At 44.4% G+C, this 19,841-nt stretch overlaps 1 protein-coding gene across 4 annotated transcripts in view; it reads left to right on the forward strand.

Annotated features, from left to right (window-relative positions):
- Nucleotides 1-19,841, forward strand: part of SGCD (sarcoglycan delta) — a 775,801-nt gene that overhangs the window by 419,272 nt on the left and 336,688 nt on the right. For 3 of the 4 annotated variants that reach the window (XM_045185073.3, XM_045185075.3, XM_045185072.2), the window contains one exon: nt 13,743-13,931. In XM_045185073.3, the coding sequence (XP_045041008.2) occupies nt 13,743-13,931 (189 nt within the window). Of the gene's footprint in view, nt 1-62; nt 207-13,742; nt 13,932-19,841 lie in introns of all 4 variants that reach the window. The other variant, XM_045185074.2, reaches the window with a different exon arrangement.

Raw genomic sequence — 19,841 nt, forward strand, 5'->3', positions numbered from 1 at the left:
TCTGTTTCTCACAATGTATGGTTTTTGTAATGCTAAAACTCTTCCATTTCTTTATGTCTTAGTCTTCCTTTCCCAAGGCTGGGCATCTTGAATTATTTTATCCACTCTCATCTTCTCCTGCACTTTCCTCTTCTCTGAACACATTCCAGTTAACCTCTGCCTGAGAAAAAAGTAGTTCTCTCAACTCAATTCCAGTCATCTGACAAGTACGTATTCCATGAGTAAGACACTGTACATCTATTAACCTTGGGGGGAGGGGGTGATTGCAAGGGAGAAAGCAGAGTGAAAACGAAGAACGGAATGCTCTTGTAGCAGAAGGTGAGGGGTTCCACCGTGAGCTGAGCCCAGGCTCTGAGCAGGTGGCCGAGGCTGTGGGGCTGCGACCCTGGTCGTGTGACCTTGGGAAAGTTCCTTCATCTCCAGGCGCTGCAGTCGCATCTTCCTGAAAATGGACAGGACCTTGTGTGCTCCGGAGTGCATTGTGAGATTGTGCATGAAACGCTCGTGGCACGGTGCCCTGCGCACAGTGAGAACTTAAGTATTTCAGCTTTCAGTACTTAAATATTACCAGAGATGGCATGAGGCAAACTAGCAAAGAATGAAATAGGCAGGTAAGATAAAATGAAGAGCCGAGACGATCAGCAGAGGAGAGAAGGTTTAACGAGGCATCATCCCGGCTGCTTCTCCTTTGTGCGCTGCCGGGTTTCTCTGCAGCTTCCGCTCTCCTCTTTCTTTCACCTTTGCTGCTACACAGAAAGGTGATGCTCTTCATTATGGCTTCAGATTCCTGTGGCCAAGTGTGAGCCGCCTCATATGAAGGAAGCTATGTAAGCGGTGGCCCCTGGCCTGCCTGTCAGACAGGTCTGCAGGACTGGGGGAGGAACATGTCACCACGGTTCACTGAGTGTATAAATCCTGGGAGATTGGTTTGCTTGGAACTCTTCGCTGCTGGCTGTCCTAATGGAGCCCTGGGTGTGTGGGTGGACGTGGAAGCGATGGCTTTATTCTTGTTTTTAACTGATAGTGCAATGGCACCTATTAAAGCGAGCGCAGTTTCCTGATAAAAGACTATATTGCCAGGGATTAGAAACTCTCTCCTTGTTCAAACCACTTTCCCTGGTCAGGGCGATAGGATCAGACTATTTTGCGAGCACCCTGACTTCCAAATAATACATTTCTGAATTCCTGGAAACCCTGCAGTCACTTGCTGGGGTCAAGGTATTCAGCCACTGCAATTGCTCTCATTGAGCTCAAGTGGATAAATACCAGGGTTAGCTCCTTTCTCCAAGCACACCCCTCAGCACCACTCTGTTCTCCTCACTCAGACTGGGCTTGTGGTCCTGGGTGTGGCCTGGGCAGTGAAGGCTGAACAAACACCCCACTGTGTTCCTTTCTTTCTTGTCTTCTATCGTCTCTCTTGTTCTATACTCTTTCTAGCTCTCCTCCCCTTATTTTTTTTATTCTGCTCTAGCTTCCTGTTGCCAGCTTTTCTCTCTGGTGTTTGTTTGGTGAGTGTATACAGCAGGCATCTGCTTGTCTCAGTGATCGGGAGTGTTGGTCACAGACCCGAGTCCGGACTGCGTAACTTCTGCTGTGTAATGACAAAGATTTGCTCCTAAAAGTGGCCATGATCGTCAAAGGTCCGTGGCCTCACTTCTGTCACTGAAGAAGTCATTTTTGGTGTTTCACAGGTTGAGGAGGCTGACCGCCAGTCACAAGCTGTCAATCTGTGGCCTGGCCTCTTTGTGTTTATAATGTGGTTTTTCAATGGACTTAGTTACAAAGTATTTAAACCTGCTGAGATATTATGTCCAAATGTAGCTTGTGTACAAAAAGCTGAGGACAAGCATCCTTGGTCCGATTTCTCGCGGCAGGGGCAGCTCCTTGCCCTTTGAGAAGTGTATCCAGGTCACTGACGCCCACCTTCCCTGTCTGTGGGCATTTACCTTCGTGAGCTCTCAGTAGCGTTTCTCGTCTGAACCACAGAATGTACAGCGTGATCTCAGTGACTGTTCTTCCATTCCTCTGAGGGTGGTACGTGCAGTACCACTGTAGACAGGCAAGAGAGAAGTTAGACCATTATGACGCGCTTCTCTTGGAGGGCCCTGTTGAGATGAGCTAAGTATGTGTTGAGAGGAAACGCAGTAGGGCCGCATGGTGGCCAGGAGCACAGGTGTCAAAGTCAGATATCCATTGGGATAGTCTCATGGTACAATTGTACGTACAGTTAAAAAATGTAAATGTGAGAGAATCCAGAATAGTCACTGCCTCTGGGGAGGGGGTTGATTAGGATGGGGCATGAGGGAGCTTTCTAGGGTGATGGAAACGTACCCTGTCTTGATTGAGTATTGCTTACCCAGATGTACCCCTTTGTAAATCTCAGGCTGTATGGTTCGCGTCTGTGTTTGTCACTGGAAGTTACACTTCAATAGATACAATACATATGTGTGCGTGTGTATCATACACACATACCCATATATGTATGTATGTAACTACATTCGTATGTGAAGGCATACTAGGTACATGGTAAAGTGCATCGTAACTTTTAGGAATCATTATTATCATGCTTGTTTCCAGACACTTTCATTAAATAAAAACCCAAATAACATGACTAAAAATGAGATGAATATTTCCTTTCTGACAACAGATTTCTTTGCAAGTATTTGAGAGCTTAGATAATAGCTAAAGATCCTTACCAAGCACAGTTGTCACAGGAGAATCTATGGATCAATGCTAATTTCATGGAACTATTGAGTCAGTGTAAAAGGATGTATCTAATTTGTTGTAGCTGTTGTTCATGATGTTGTAAAAACTTACGGGTTTAGAGACATATCAGAGATAGTCTGTTGTGTGGGGAAAATTGGCTACGGAGTAACATGCGCCCTGGCTGAAATGCAGTGGTAACTCAGTAAATATTTGATGAATCGACTTAAAATGAATACTCATAGTGAGAAATTTTAGATAACAATGTTACAAAAACATTTTGAAATTAGCAATTTCTGTTCTGACCAAGTATACACATTTATCTATATCTGGAAGCATTTAACAGGAGAATTGAGAGAACAGACTCTTCAGCTAGGCACTCCGGGTTCAGCTGCGTTGGCAGACTGAGTGAGTCTGGGCAGGTTACTTACCCTTTCTGTTCCTCAGTCCCCTGCCCTGTAAAATGAGGGTAGTGATAACACCCAGCTCATCTCTGCAGGTCAGTGGAAATTAAACAAGTTCAGTAAAGCATTTAGAATGGGGTCGGGCATGCAGCAGCCCTCACCCCAGCGTTTGTCACCGGTTTTACATGCCGTCTTTGTTTCGGGACACGTATGGTTTCGTTGTGATTTGCCTTTTTGTTGTTCAAAAGGCATCTGCGTGGTGGTGGATGAAAACAATGTCTAACAGGAGTAGGAGTTGAAGTTGCAAAAACAGAAGCCTGGAATTTGTGGGAAACAAGCTGGTTTTTAGTTTAGCTGACTCTGGTCTTGTCGCTGATTTACTCAGTGACTTTGATCGTCACTTCACCTCCCTGAACCTGGTCTTCTCAGCTGTTACATAATGTTTAACAGTTGAAAATAGATTCAAACTTTTTATTGTCCATGCTTCCTTCAAGCTGCGGGCCTCATTCTCTGATCTGAGGTGTTTGAGTCATGCTTGTTATTATGTTGTTACACAGCGTGGTCCCCAAATCACAGAAGAGCTGTGGCGGCTCGTCTGTGATTTTCATTATCTGGTTCTGGACAGAATCATCCATGGGGATGGAAGAAGCTTGGGCCTTTACAACAGGGGGCAGCTGGTTAGTTGAAAGGGTCCATCGCTCCTGTTCCAAAAGCTGACCATTGACAAGGCTGCAATGGGTAGATGCGGTGTCCTTTGCATGTGAAAATGACACTATTAAATTTGCAGTGGGGTGTTTGAATGTATACTTCCTGTTCAGGGGTGTTCAGCTTACACATTCTCTTCTGGTCCTCAACTTGCAACATCAAGCTCTACGTTTAGAATGATGTCTGAGTTTTACACACAGTCTAATCTTCAACAACTCGGAGATTCTTTCAAGTCTTGGCTCAGAAATTACTGTCTCCATGAGCTCAGTCTTTCTCATGCTTTTCAATTTTGAACCTGCTCTGCTCATCCCCCTTCTCTCTCTCTCTCTCTCTTCCTCTCTCCCTCTCTCCCCCACCTCCCCCACCCTTGTCTTTGGTCTTTTCCCCACAGCACTCATTCTCTGTCACATAAGTTCCAAACATGGTTTTCTTTTTCGTCATCCGTCTCTCCCATCACTGCCTCCACCATTGCCATGAGAGAGGGGGTCTGTGTTTCGCTCACTGATACACCCCAAATGCCCAGGACAGGGACATGGGCAGGCCTGAAGGAAAACGAGGATTTGTCCGGTGAGGGCAGTGTTTATGCATTCCACACTAAATACACAGCTAGATGGTAATTCTGCGTACCCGATGTCTTATCCAGGCGAAGCCAGGCAGTTGCCTCATTCTGAGTTCAGACCCTAACCAACTTACTGGTTCGGAATCCTTCAGAACATTCTTTCATTGCTGAGGACATCAGTATCTTAATTTATGAAATAATTTTAATCATATTCAGCTCCTCGAATGTTGCCAGAAATGCATGAGCTCATATAGCTGATAATTCCTAGTGCAAATATGCATGTGTGTTTCAGAACTGTATTTCTATGTGAAACCACTTCAGCAGGCACCGCAAACATCTAAATCCCTAGGACAGTAAGGATTAATGGTCATAATTATACTGAAACAGCTTCTAATTCATCCAAGATAAATACTACAAATTTAAATGGAGGGGATGTTGTACTTTGGAAGGACCCTAACGTAGCGCCTGTAAAACAGTATAAAAGCCCACGCAAGCACCAACACACACACTTCGATCTAGCGGTTCGCTTCCTCAGGGCGCCTCTGGGAGGTTTATGGGGACGTTTGTGGAAGATGCGTGATCCATTCCTGGGGCTCTAAATAATACTCCTACACAGGAGACCTAGGCGTTCAATTTCGGAGCCCAGTCTTTCCCCTGAGTTCCAGGCGCATATGGAAGTGGCACTGTGACACCCCCATGGATTTTTCCATGCGTTTCAAAATCAACACGTCAAAACCCAGCTCTCTGTCTTCCCTCCGCACACTGCTCGCTTCCTGCCCCCTGAGCCCACTGTGCTAACGTTCCCCACCCTCATGAACGGCCCCATGGTCGCAGCAGAGCCTTGGCGTTCTCCTTGACTCCTTTCCTTCACACACTTGCGGTCTCAGCTGACAGTGACTCCCGTTAGCTCTGCCTTCCAGACAGATTTCAAATACAGCCACTCGACACCTTCTTACTTCCCTCTAATCAGGTCTGAGCTATGCTCCCTGGGCAAGAGTGGCACTCACAGGCCCCTGGGTTCTCCACGTGCCTTCTCGTCTGTGCCTCAGAGAGCAGTTGGAGTGATTTCCGCCAGAGTGGCAGTGCAGGCATCACACTCCTGCACCCGGCAGTCAGTGCCGTGCCCCAGGTGTTCACTGTAGCTTGTGAGACCGAATGCGCAGCCCTCCCGCCTGCGCTTCCAGCCTGTTTCCACACACTGCCCCCTGCTCGCTCCGATCTGGCCACACTGCCCTTTCAACCTGCCCTTCAGCCCCCACCTGAGGGCCCTTGCACTTGCTGGTACGGTTTCTTCAGACTGGCGGGCTCTCCCTGCTTTGCTCTCTTGCCTGTTCGTGCTTTGTTTTGTTTTTCCTCAAATCTCTCCAGGACAGAGAGGCCTCCCTGGCAGTCCCGTGGGCGAGAGCTTCTCAGTCACTGTCTCTCTTTCTGGCTTTACTTTTTCCTTTATAAAACTTACTCCCACGCATAAGCTTGAAAAGTGTATCTGCAAATGGATGCTTGTTTATCTGTTTTTTCATCTCCACTTGAATATAAGGTCCAAGAGTTTTTTACTGCTGCCTTTTTTTACTGTCTTTTATCTGTCTTTTTACTGCTGAATACCTAGTGCCAGCACGTGGTAGTACCCTATAAGCATTGATTTGTTTGGCTAAACGTTGGTAGCAGAAAATTACTGGAAACAACTCAATATTCATCACTAAGGAGTGGGTTAGGTTAACTATCATGGATCCGTACCATTTCAAATCAACTTAAAAATATATTTCTGTGTGTTTTATGGGATTACCACTACACTATGTTATTAAGTGAACCAAGTGCGTATGAATTAAACGTATATATTGAATAAAGCCTGTATATGTATCCAACTTTCTATAAGGATAAGAAGAAATGTGGCAATAGTTCCCTGCAAGGGAGAAGGCTGAAAGTGTGAATGGAAAAGAAACGTTCTTAACTGTATGTTCTTTGGTTCTTTTAAATACATGCACTTGTCTAATTATTTTTTGGTAAAATTGCTCAACACTTGTAATAAGTCTTAGGAAACTAAAATATGGAATACCTAACTTCTAAATCTAAATATTTGTTTAAATAGAACATGCCATTTCTGGATTATTTCACATATACAGGCATGTATTTTTCTATATGACTTCTACAAGAAAGAAAAGGTTGATCATCGTATCAAAACTGAAAGCAATGAGATTGTTGCAATTGTATAAACTGTGCCGAACATTAACAGTCCAAGACTAACGGCTTATACGAATGGCTAAATGAAAACAGCCCTTGAAAGCAGATCGTTTTAAATCAAGGACCTCAAAGTTAACGTGGCTAGTGGAAACTATTTACATGCCAAGAGAATCCCAAATGACTCAGATTCCACAGCCCACTCTAGAAACTATAATGAGCCAGCGAGGGAACTTATGCCTACTGTTGATGTGAATTGGGTACAGTCCTATACAGTGACATAATTCCTGTTTACTCTTCAACACACTGGAAACTGTAACATACAGCATTGTCATCAACAAACCCTAGCTTACTTGATTGGTATCACATGTTTTATTTCTAAATAAAATCATGTAGTTATTAGTCTGGCTGTATTAATTCTTTATTCCTTACCATAGCCTACATGGCTTAGTTTGATTGGTGCACAGCCTGTCTCTGCAAACCCATCCCCTACCCTTTCCTCTGAGCTCATTCCAAGCCAACTCTCCCAGCCACCCTGCTTCACCTGAGCACGTCTGTGAGGCCAAATGCTCGCTGTGCCTGTCCTCTGCTGGGAAATGTCTTCCACCTCCAGGCCTCACCTTAGTTGTCACTTGGTCAGAACGGCCTTCTGTGGCCAGAGTGGGTCACCCTCTGTTCTCTGTCACGGAACTTTGTTTCCTTCCTGACACCTAACTTTAGTTCTGATAGTTTCCTCCATTTATGCGTTTGTGTTCATCTCCCCCATTGAGCATGGGCTTGATGAAAGTAGAACTATCACATTCATCCACGTGAAGACCTGTTAATCTCCAGGGCTTACTCTGGTACCTGCAAGTGGTAGATGTCAAAAATACCTTTTTTTCTGTTGGAAAAATAGACTGGAAATTTCCTTGAAGGTCAGGCCTGTGTTCGGCCATATTTCTTTCCTCACAATATGTAACTGTACGTAGAATTACACTCATTGGCGCTCCCATTAAGTTCCCTTAAGGAACGAGATTATGGCGCCCAGTGGGTAGCAGAGTCCAGCCAGCATTAGTGAAATGCCTGTCAATGCTTCCTTATTCTCCGCTCTGCCCTATTACAAGAGCAGACCGTGGCCCCTAAAATTTTTCAGGCCCCAAAGAAAAATCATCTGGAAACTTAAGGGTGCTGCTGTGTCTTAAAAGTTTACTGATTGTTTTTTAATCATCCCTCAAAACATAATGCATTTTTGCACAGCAGGTTGGTAAAGCGGGTACGGTAACTGTTTTCCAGATATCTCTTATTTAGGAGGAATGAAAGGAAAGCAGTTGTTCTTCTCCTGGAGAAGAACCCTGCTGAAACATAACACCGCATGAAGTCCCGGCTTCTAACAGGACTATTCCAGCATATGTGCCCGGCCCCACAAAGTCTGCCAGCTGCCTCTGTTTCTGGCCCAAGACCTTCCACCATTCCATCATTCTGGAACCAGCTGATGAAACGTAGGAAATAAAACAATACAAGATTTTCTAGTAGCTATTTGGTACTGACCAGATTTAGGAAGGGAAGTCAATACGGTATAAAAATCTATGCTTGCTTGAGTATGATCAGGCCAGTTTCTGCATTAAGATTTCGAAGACTTGTCAAAGAGTGGAACTTGTCACTTTGAAGCTCAGTGTGGATGAGCCTTAAGCTAGACATGCAGTGCAGTTTCCTGAATCAGACAAGCAGCGGCCGCAGGGTTGAGGAACCACTTAGGCTGGGCCTGACCCAAGGATGCTTGTGATGACTTCACATGATCATGAGATTTGTCTGGGTCCCTCCTGGGGCTCCTGTGACTGATGCTGGGCATTTGTGCAGCCACTGGGATAACCTGCCCTCGCATCGGAGAGTCGCTGGCGGCATGGCGGTGGCTGCAGGGGTAGAAGTGGAACAAAGTCACACGGCCTAGGAGGAGGTTCTTCACAAGTCCACCGCGTAAAAATGGATCTTCTCTTTGAGGTTGGCACATTAAATTAGCATCAGGCCTTGATTCCTTAATGTGGTCGCAGGTAGGAATATTTGAATGAGTTTACAACTCTCAAAATCATGTTTTATTAACACACCAACCCAGAATGACTTTCTTTGGAAACCCCACATCTATTCTATTTGGCATAATAGCCCATCGTTATGAGTGGTTATTATTTTATGACATTACCGTGACCGTTGGTAGTTCCTCCCTACCTAATGGCAAAGCAACAGAAAGTTTCACTACATCCACTCTTTGGGAAGCATAATCCTATTGCAGTGTGTGTGTGAGAAGCAGATTATCTTGAAGCCGCCCTTATTTGTTTCTAAACAGGTGAACACTGAAAATAGCCTCATGAAAGAGTAGAGTAATGCTTTGGCTTTAAGCCTACTTGACATCAGTACAACTGCAATGTGCCTTTGGAAAGGGAGGCACGTTGTGTAAGTTTGCATTCCTTCGCTTCTGACTTTACAGCTGTTGACTTATTGCTGGAGTTTATGCGTTGCTGTTTAGCATTGGCTTGGTTTTTATTCATTCATTGGACAAATGTATGCTTAGATAGTTAGACAGATAGAAGGAACGAAGGAACGAAGGAAGGAAAATTAATTATATCAAATACATATATACATACACCATTGTTTAGGTGCTCCTGAAGCTCAGAAAAGTTTTAAAAACTTAGAAGAGTTTAGGATATATTCAGGGAGATTACATATGTGACTATAAAATATGTTGTGTAACAATGTAAAATTGTTTCCAAAGTCTGCTGGAACACACTTCTGTCCTATAATTCTCAAGAAGAGGGTATACTTAGATAGAAGGACTCCTTTTGAAAGTTCACGTGTCTGGTATACTCCCACAGATACAAGTAAGCCTCTTAAGAAGACATGTCATAGTGGTTGAGATGTATTTTGCCAGAGTTCTCAACTTTCGGGAGTGTTTTGATGTATGATCAGCGTAGAGGAAGGGAAAAAAGTTTGTTGAACACCATGATACATGTGGAAGTGTCTGCAAACCATATATAATAAATATATACCACTGCACCTGAACTATGAACTTCCAATTTCACGTCTGTCAGGTAGACCTCCAAAACGCATGTAATTCTTCCAAAGCCACCCAATTTAAAGGGAGATTGAATAAGACAGGGTCTTAGCTAGTTGCAATGAAAACATCTTTCTCAAGTCAATGTTATAAAAACGGATGGTGCTGGTGACACGTGGCCGCGGCCCTCCCAGGGCCATGGGGTGGGCTTGGGCAAGGGCGGACCTGCAACCTCAACCTCACTCCCTGGACAGCAAACGTCATGTGGGAAGAATCAAAGAGAAACACAGATTGGAGATTGTCTTTCCTCTTTTGTTTTTATCATTTCAACATGTTTTGATGTTTTGCTAGAAAAATTAATATACTCAGCATTATCTGAATTTGCCCGTTCCAGGCAGGGTTACTGACCACAGACCTATCCATCCCATTCCGTGTGGCTGACAGGACTTCCTGTTTCAGTCATCTGGAGAAAATTGCTTCCTCCCTTCCCTGTTCCTTACTCATCTATGGATCGGTCTGTTGATCTCACAGTCTGTCTTTCTTTGTGACTGAGTTTCAGATTCGAATATGCTGTTTCCTGTAGCTCATGAAATTAGGTGGGGACACAGGAACCCTCCTGTGTGACATAAAGAAAAGCCCAGTGCACCAGCATCTGGGCCCTGATCCCTGCTCAGCTGCTAATTCACTGTGTGCCTTGAAAGGGAGCTACTCTCCCTTCTGGGCTTTGAGTAGCTCAGCTAGTTAGTACACGTGTCAGGCCAAGGCAGTGGTTTCTAGGAGTCCACAGGTTCTGCAGAGGTGCCTCAAGAGTGGTTAACCCCTTGTTCTTGCTTTAAGCAGAGGACCTCTGCTTTCTTGCTGTATTATATGCTAGATTAGAGTTTGTTTCAGGATTGTGGTCTTGAAATGGTTAAACTGTGAAAAAAATGAAGGCTGTTTTTAAAGAAAAGTTGTCCCAAATCTTTTGGAATCTTTTGCAATGACCTGGGAATCTTTTTAATACTTCTGTTGCATTGGCCAAAAAGTTCATTACTTTTTCCCCGTAAGATGGCTCTAGTAGTGCTTAGTTGTCTTTAACTCCATTCGAAACACTTTTGTTGGATCCTATTGTGACAGCCGTCATACTAGCATGCACTGAAAAAAACTTATCAAAATTGGTGAATTTTTGTGTAGCCATTTTAGTATTGAAGATGGAAGAAAATATGCAACACTTTTGGTATATGTGTTACTATTTCAAGGAAGGTAAAGACATAATAAAAAAAAAGATTAGTGTATGCAGAAGGTGCTGTGACTGATCAAAATTGTCAAAAGTGGTTTGTGAAGTTTAGTGTTGAAGATTTCTTGCTGGACAATGTTCCACAGTTGGGTAGACCAGTTAAAGTTGATAGCATTGAGATGGGGACATGAATTGAGAACAATCAGTGTTCTGCCACGTGGGAGATAGCCAACACACTCAAAATATCCAAATCAATACAGATATTGGTGAAAATGAAAATGTGTCTTATTTTATGGAAAAACCTGAACAGATTGTTTGGCCACCCAATAATTCCACCACAGAGCTCAGAATTTGAATTTGTATTTGTTCCAAGTTTGTTTTGAATTTGCTGCACTGAGAGACCTTATTCTACACCAGTGGTGTGCAGCCTTGTCTGCACTTTAGGGTCATCTGGGGAACTTTAAAAATGCTGGCGCCTGGGTCCTCACCTTGTGACTGTTATTTAAGGGACCTGAGCAGAGATGTTTTGAATAGCTCCACAGATGCCTCTGAGGGCATCAGAATTAAGAACCCCTAGCAGAAGGAATCACTGAATTCTGGCAAGTTCTGACAATCTGTATGAAAAAAAATTACACGTGTGGTATCCATCTCCCCAGTCCCGTACTGATGTTGGTTGAACATGGCATTTCTGTTTTACAGCTGAGTGATTGTAAGTCTCCATTGGTTGGGGTGAATGTCATAGGAAAGACGATTGGCGTGATGGCCATATCTGTAGCTTCTGTACACTCACGTGGGAGGAATTCCCTGCTGTTCGGCATACCTACAAGAGACAAGGACTGCTACTCTTGTCCTTACCCGGCAGCCCTGTAGCCATGCCAAAAGGGTCGGCTTCGCTCGTCTTAAATCAGGTCATTCATAAAATTAGTTGATTGGAATCAAAGAACATTTCAGATATGATTATAAGACTCTGTGATCATTTCCTTATTTTAGAGAATATGATTTAATAGAAAATTAAGGCCTAATTTCCTTCGGATTTATAAGGCATTTTTTTTCCTTTCTAATTAATCTTTGTAAAAAGGCCAGTGAGCAATGACTATGTAATGTTCCTATGTTGTTACAAAACAGCTCTGACCTACAGAATTATAAGGAGCTGAGTAATAAGATAGAGATTTTCCTATAGCATAAACCTCACTGCTTCGTTGGGGACACAGTGCTTTGGGAGTCTCAAAAGGAAATTTGCAAAGATTCAAATAGAACTTCCATGGCGTTTGGCTTGAACTTTTGTACACACCAGACAGCAGCTGATTTCTTAGTGGATGGGAAACCATTCATCCATTCATCACTTACACAGGCATCTCTTCGCTTATTCATTCCGTACACATCTAGTTGGACATGCGCTAGGGCCTGGTTTCAGGGCTCGGGCAGTGTTCAGGATGAGACCCGTGTCACGGAGGCCTCTTCCGAGCCTTTCTGTTGACCATAAGCAGCAGCTCACTCGGTTTCTCAAGTGGATTTCACTGATGCCTACCAGCCATGAGCTCTCGCGGGGGGTCTTTAGAGTTCATGCATACACTTTAATGATTAGCCAAGAGCCATAAAATAACATTCTGAACTATCTGGAAGATGACCTAATAGCCAAGGGTGTGATTTGGGGGCCCACGTTTTTCCTCACCATGGTCACTTTGGCACCACATGTTGCTGATTTAATTGCTCCTGAATAAGAGGAGAATAAACAGAAGCAGGCCTTATTCTCAGGGAACGAAGGATGCCTCCACGAGGACCCCGTGAAGCAGAAGGCCCCATGTAAAGGCTGTGCAGTAATTTGCATGGAGAAACGCGGGAGGGGCCCTTTGGCACGTGGCCCGTGGCAGGATAGGGATGACATACTCAGGGGAGGCTGTGCCAAAGCCCTTGCTACCACGTTATGCAGTTTGGTTTTAGCAAATCACCTTCCTTCATGCTAGTCAGTGACTCCCCGTTTTCAATGATACTTGTTGGTAGCTTTGTTTGTGTTTCATTTTTAAATTTGGCTTGGTTTTATAATTTTCTGGAAGTGATAAGTTCACTTACATTTGTGTTGGTACCTAATTAGTAGTGTTGCTATAAAGATAATTTGTGTCAATGGGAGGGATTTGGGAAAGCATTCTTACTTTAAGGGGTGGCGGCATATTACTGGACACGGACAAATATTTTTCTGACGTATCTGACTCTACTGAAATCACTGTTTAACTAGCTCATTCCTCCCCTTAGCCTGCAAGCCCCTGAAAGGGGTGTGTACACCTTACTTGACGTTGGGGCTCCTTTATGTTTATTAAATAAATGAGCTGGTTGATACCAATCAGAATTGTCTGATACATAAAGAATAACTTTAAGGGTAGTGACTTCTCTGTTGAGGGAAGCATGTAAGCACAGCCTGTGTGCCTATCAGCACCCCTGTGAACTTTAGAATAGAGAGAAGATCAAAATTGTTACTTTTGCCAGTGACTTTATAGCAATTAAGAATGATTGCACTTGAGGTCATTGTCCCCCCGCCCCCCCAACAATTGTCTGAATAGTATTATGACACCAGTGAACTATCGGGGTTATTTTATTTTCTCCGACGAATTCCGCATTTCACCCTCAGGACTTTGACAGATCACAAAGATGTTGGAGTGTGAGAGACATTTGGAGAGTGGCTTCCTAGGTGTCCCTCCCCTCCCATGACATGTGTGGATGTGGATGTCCAAATACACGCGATGAGAGATGGCTGCGTAAACGGAGAGGACTAACGCGGGCATCCAGAGGAGCCGCTTTGTCCAGAGGAAACAAGTTTTCAGAGTCATCGGGAGGGTGGGAACCTACAGACGGCAGCCAGCCATATCTCTTCACCAGTTGGATTTTTCCCTTTCTTTCTTTTTCCCCCCGCCCCTCTCTCAGCAGTTTAATGTGAGTGCCCCTCTCTCCCCTTGTTTCTTTCAGATGCCCCAGGAACAGCACACACACCACCGGAGCGCCATGCCTGGCTCCGAGGGGCCACAGGTGTACAAAGTGGGGATTTATGGCTGGCGGAAAAGATGCCTGTATTTCTTTGTCCTGCTCCTGATGATTTTGATACTGGTGAACTTGGCCATGACCATCTGGATTCTCAAAGTCATGAACTTCACAATCGTAAGTAAAACCACACAAGTTTCTGTAGCTCACCTTGGGGGAAGGGGATTGTGGGGCAAGGAGGAATGTGGAAAAGCAGCGGTTGTAAGATTCAAAATATCCCGCAACCTGGTGTTCTGGTTAAAACAAAAATTCTGTTCCCGTTACACGTGAGGATGGACTTCCATCTAATCTCAATTCATCAGAGGCCGGTTACTCCCTTCACGATCTCCTGCGTGCGTCCCCTCCATTGTGACAATGGTGGTCTGTACCCTGTAGTTTACAAGCACTTTGAGTAAATAATGAAGGAGGAAATAGGGGGGAAATCAAAGTATTGAGTGTTCCCAAATTTTAGTAGTGATTATGAAGGGTTTTGTGAAGTGTTGGGGATTATCTAAGAATTTTAAGTGTCTCTTTGTACCTGGTAGCCCATTGCCATGGTTAATTCGTCTCCTTGTTTAGGGGGAGAGCGCTGTCGTCGCCACCACCTGGGTGAGATGCAAATAAGGGGCATGGAGCCATGTTTCCTTATTTAAGAATTTGTGTTTATGCTGCTTTGAAAAAATTGTTGCTCTTGGTACTTAGGGCCACTATACCAGTTGAATATTTTCTTGTTAAAGTTCAGATGAAAAGAAAATCTTGGCAAAGCTATTTCTGGAGTTACTCTGAGGTTTATTTTTCCTTAGATGTTTCTAGCCATTTTGGCAAGATCAGTGATTTAAGTTACTAGTGAGTGCGTGGAGGGAGGGCACTGATCTGCTGCCCTCGGAATGCTGTCTTTCTTAGGGTGTCAAAAGTAAGTAGTGACATTGGCAAAAAATACATCTTGTTTGATAAAGGAAAGTGACCACGACACAGCTAACAGTCGGGTTTTCACGTGACACTCCCAAACAGGATGGTGGACGTTTACCTTTTCTGAATTACAAAGTTCATTTTCTATCCATAACACTCTACGCATCATCACTCTTCCTTGCCGGCATAGTATCTTCTGTTTCGCCTGCTTTCCCTTGTCTTCCCTGCCTGGCAGAAACTTTCCTGATGCACCTTTAGCTCCTTTCGAGTCGCTCTTATGACACCTACCACTCCCAGGAAGAGTTTTTACATGTGTTTCCCAGGCAGACGGGACTTTGAGAGGAGCAAGGGCTGCGTCTTCTCTCTGTGGGCCTTCATTTGTCACTGATGGGAGGAGCTACTGGTGCTTAATTAGGACCTAACTAGGACTCTGAAACAGGTTAGAGACATTGGCATCAGGATGGCTCACTTGCTAATGCTCATAGTTAAAGCTAGGAAACTATCTAATCCAAAAAATGACCTTAATTTTACAGATTTTTTTTTCTTGAGGAGAAAAAATAGTTCCATTCTTAGGAAAATATAGTCAGTCTTTGGAATTACAACATTAAGTTTGGAAGCGGATACATACAGGCCGATCTCCAGGGGATTCTAGGGGTTCAGCGTGAAATGTTCTCCATCAGCGACTTTCAACCTCTTTCATCTCATGGCACACACACACTAGTTAGTAAAATTCTGCGGCTTACCAAATAATATATTTTTTACTGATATGATGAAAAATATAATTTTGATTCATTCACACCAGATAGCTGCTGTTGTATTGTCTGTTGTCATTATTTTTATTTGGCAGTCTAAGGGGAAAGAGGTTAGTGCCCCTGACTAAATAGTCAGGTACTGCATATTTTAAAAAATTCTTGGAGCACCCAGGTTCAAAATCGTTGCTCTAGACTAGTAGAGCACATTAGCTTGTTTCCGAATTAGACTCCGTAGACACTTTTTGGACTTGGAGTTAACTTTTTTTTTTTTACAGACAGAATTCAGAGAAGTGTTTGAAGCAGGTGAGAGAGATGTAATCAGATTCGTGGTCTAAATGCTTGCTCAGGTGAGGATGCAATATAATGGGAAAATTTTCTCAGCATTTAGGGCTCTAGAGGGTGTCCTAGGTCCATTTGGTTTTAAGTCCAAGTGCCTGCAATTGCCATTTGTTGATGTCCATGTTCTGTGATGTTTTTATTTTGTGTTTCACAAACTCGGAAAGTGGAAAACTTTTGCACTGCAATATTTAATAAAGGAAGCCTGAAGGTGGGCTCATAGAATAGAGAATAAAGATTCAGAAGACTTTTAAAAGACGGAATGGACACATCTAACCACCCACTGGTTGGAGGTAGCAGTTGAGGTGTTAGAAGACATCCCGGAGCACTCGTACCCTGGTTCTGGCTGGAGAAATGGTGGGAGCATGGGGCCCAGAAAGCAAGAAAGAATTCCGTGTCTTCCCACTGGAGCTGCACCAAAACTCCTGCATCCTTTGAAGCCCCTGTTTGGGGCGTTTTTGTTGCTTTGACCTAGTTTGGCATGAAGTTAATTTATACAGCCTGAAAGATTTAGGAGTGTGGTGAGTAGGAACTCAAACATCGATAACTGTGATGTGATACAAATGTGGCTTCTGGAGTATGTTTAATCTGGCACAACTAATAATGACAGATATATTTAAATGTAGATTGAGTGACAATCCATTCTGAGCATGTGCAAGCTTAGGGAGCAACACAACATTAAAGTAATAATCTATGTGAAATGGGCTATTTCCCACAGTTAACTCAATTGATTGCCAAAGTTGAGAGTTCTTAAGGCTTTACCAAACCAAGTACTCACTGAGGTGCAAATAACTCCATCATTAGCCATAATTGGTGCTTTATAACAGTAATGCATTTGAGCAAATAGGGCAGAAGTGTCAGAAAATTGGTCTTTCCCTATAAGTTCAGAGCATATTTTCCCATCAATCACAGTGTAAAACATATTCTTTCAGAATTATAATTCTCTTCCACAAATAATAACTTACTGACAGTGAAGATCTTGAGAATGAGTGAGGTCTTAACCAGCGTTTTATTGGAGAAAGTTGGGATGAAAGTGCAAAGGAAATCAACGAGATGACAGTTTAGCATTTCCCGCGGGGAATCAAAAAGACTGCCAATAGGAAAGAGTGGTTATTTTGTACACCTGGAATACTCAATAATTTGGAATTTGGGAAAGCTCACACTACAGTCCAATCCTCTGAGTAATCACCCACCAAGAGAATGACGTCATCCAAGAGTGTCTCTGAGGACTTGGCAGCGTAGCCAAGACTCCACAGCCAGGATCTGCTGTTGCCGGCTTGCACTCTGCGCCCTCCCCAGAGACAGGTGCTGGAAGAGTGCTTCCGTTTCAACTGTCTGCACAAACGTCCAGCCGAGTTTTCCTCGTCCCAGATGTAAATCAGAATAAAATGACTTTCTTCTCCTTTGCTCTTACCAGAATATTCGTGTGTTCATGACTAGGCAGGACGTCAAGTTTACACCTTTTTCCTCAGTTTCCCCCTGAGTGCAGGAGCGTGTGGTTTACTTACACTGCAAAGACCCATGAGTCAACCTGCCCTAGTTTATCGCTCGCCATGCTGTGCAAAGGAACTAATATTTATCACACAACTGTTGTGAGCTAGTCCCAGTGCTAGGCACTTAAAACATCTCATTTAGTTTTCAAACAACTCTATTTTAGTAAAAGAAAACCCAAGACTGAGAGAAGTGGAGTGACTTTGGGAAAGATGCATGGCTAGTTCTTCAAAAGGTGCTTAACTCCTAAGTGCAACCCCTTCAGCTACACCATGCCTCCTCCCCTAACTGCGGCAGTGGTCCGACTCTTCAACAAAACTCGGAAGCTGGCAAAACAGTTCCTTAGCTTTGTCGCCCACCTGAGTCATCCCGTCACAAATTTCCCTCCCACCTGAGGTGCTCACTGACGTTTTCTGCCTGGAGTACTTCCCTGGTGGCACTGAATGCTCAGCCCTTTTCTGGAGCCGATGACTCTGCGCCTCCACGGTCTCCACCTTGTGTTTATGCTCCTTGTTTTGTTCATGGGAGCATTACATATAAACTTAATGATAATGTCTGTGTCGTGGGCTGGTGTGAAAACTTGGTGCATTAATTCACGTTAAGCATTTGTAGCAGCATCCAACCCATGTGAAGACTCGATGTTGGCAACGGCAAGTCAGGAGCAACCCCACAGCGCAGCGTGGTGGTTAAGGGCTCAGACTCTGGAGACAGCTGCTCTGGGGACAAATTCACGTCCTGCTACTTCCCTTGGCAAGTTTCTCAGTCTGTGCTGCAGTTTCCTGGGAGTAATAGTGATGCCCACCTACTCATAGGATGCTTGTGAAGAGTAAATGAAGTGATAAATGTAAGGTGCTGAGCATGGAGCTTGGTGGATACTAGGTGCTTCGCATGAGTGTTTGCTACCATCATCATCGTCATTCATTGGGCGCATTTTGTGCCAGACACTCTGCTGTAGTGGTTAGTAAGTGTTATCTAACCAAATCCTCCGGCGGGTCGGCACTGTGGTGATTCCAACTTCACAAGGGAGGAGGCAGGCTCAGTGACTTGATCTCACAGCTCTACCGTGGCAGAGCAGAGATGGAATCCAAGCAGGCTGACTCTGGAGCCTGGCCTGTTAGCCGGTTCGATACCATGGGAGCAGTGCAGAAAGCCCCGCAGGGAACTGGATGCCTAGCCAGCCAGGGACCACATCACCTTGTTCCTGGGGCTCAGCCTAGAAGTGGACGTGCTGACTTAGGTGTCCTCGAAGTCTACCGGGCACCATCCTATTTGGACACTCGGGTTTTGTCTTTCAGGCTTTGCCTTAGCTGGGTGAGACCTCACTCTGTGGGGTCTTCTGCTTCTGCCAACGCATTCTAGCAGCCAGTCCAAAGAACCTTAGAGACCTCCCAAAATACTACAGTATCGATCATCTACATCATCATTTAGCACAAGTGGTTAAGAAGTGGCAAAACTTAAAATTATCAATAAGTGGCCTGATCTTTTAGCCCTCTGTGACTGTGAAATCATTCATTGTTCGATGAAATAGGACCTTTAGGAGTCCCCTCATTGGGTGTGCTCATTTGGCCGATGATTGAACTGAGTAGATAGCAAGGTTGCCTGACGCAGCCTCAGCACCCCAGCCGTCTGGAGCTTCTCAGGAGCAGGGTGTGTTCTTTTTACTTTGCAGCGTCACTCCCAATCTAGTGCCCAGTATACAGTTGGCTTTCAGTATGTGTTCATTGTCAGCTGCCTTGATGCAGACCACATGCAGGAAATAATGGGTGTCAAGTCCATGGTCAGTGTTGGGCACATGGTAGTTCCTCAATGAAGTATAACTATCTCTACCTGTGTTTAATAGGTCTCCTAACTTCTGTTTCTTTTCCTACCATCAAAATTACAAAATTCAAACCATTGCCTTTGGGATTATGTAAAAATGAATGTCCTCTTGTTTAATAAAAACTTCTACAGAACTCACTTTATGATTTTCCCAGAGAATCCTCATAAAAACCCTACGAGGCGGGCACCCCAGTGACCTACATTTTACAGGTGGGGAGCAGAGGCTCGGAAAAGTACAGTCGCTCACACAAGGTCACAGAGTCAGTGAGCAGCGAAGGTGGAATCCGGTCAAAGGGAGTCTGACTCAAGAGCCCAGGTTCTCAATCGGGACACTGTGCTGCCGTTTTCCAAGTGCTGCTTTTTATGAAGACAAATTGAATTTGTTTAGTGCGATGTCTGCAGCATGATTTATTTGCCCTACAGTGAGATGAAGACCCACGGAGGGTCAGAGGAAGACGTTCTAATGCTTGTAAATCGGGCACGTTGTAACACCGTGAGAGCCAGAGAGAACATCCACTGTGTCCCATCACTCGGGACACTGACATGCCGTCAGTTTGGGGGGCGATTCCAGGAACTGTGACCCAGTCCCGCTAACTCAAGTGGAAAGGAGTGAGGGCACCCATACCGTGGACTGGGAGAGGGATCCCTTGGGACTGTGAGGGCACGGCAGCATGGGTGATCACGCCCCACAGCAGGGGGACCTGGAGCATGTCAGGACCCGAGGCTCCTCAGGGATGTCCAT

The sequence above is a fragment of the Desmodus rotundus genome, chromosome 6 (assembly GCF_022682495.2).
Source record: "Desmodus rotundus isolate HL8 chromosome 6, HLdesRot8A.1, whole genome shotgun sequence".
NCBI classification, from domain to species: Eukaryota; Metazoa; Chordata; class Mammalia; order Chiroptera; family Phyllostomidae; genus Desmodus; species Desmodus rotundus.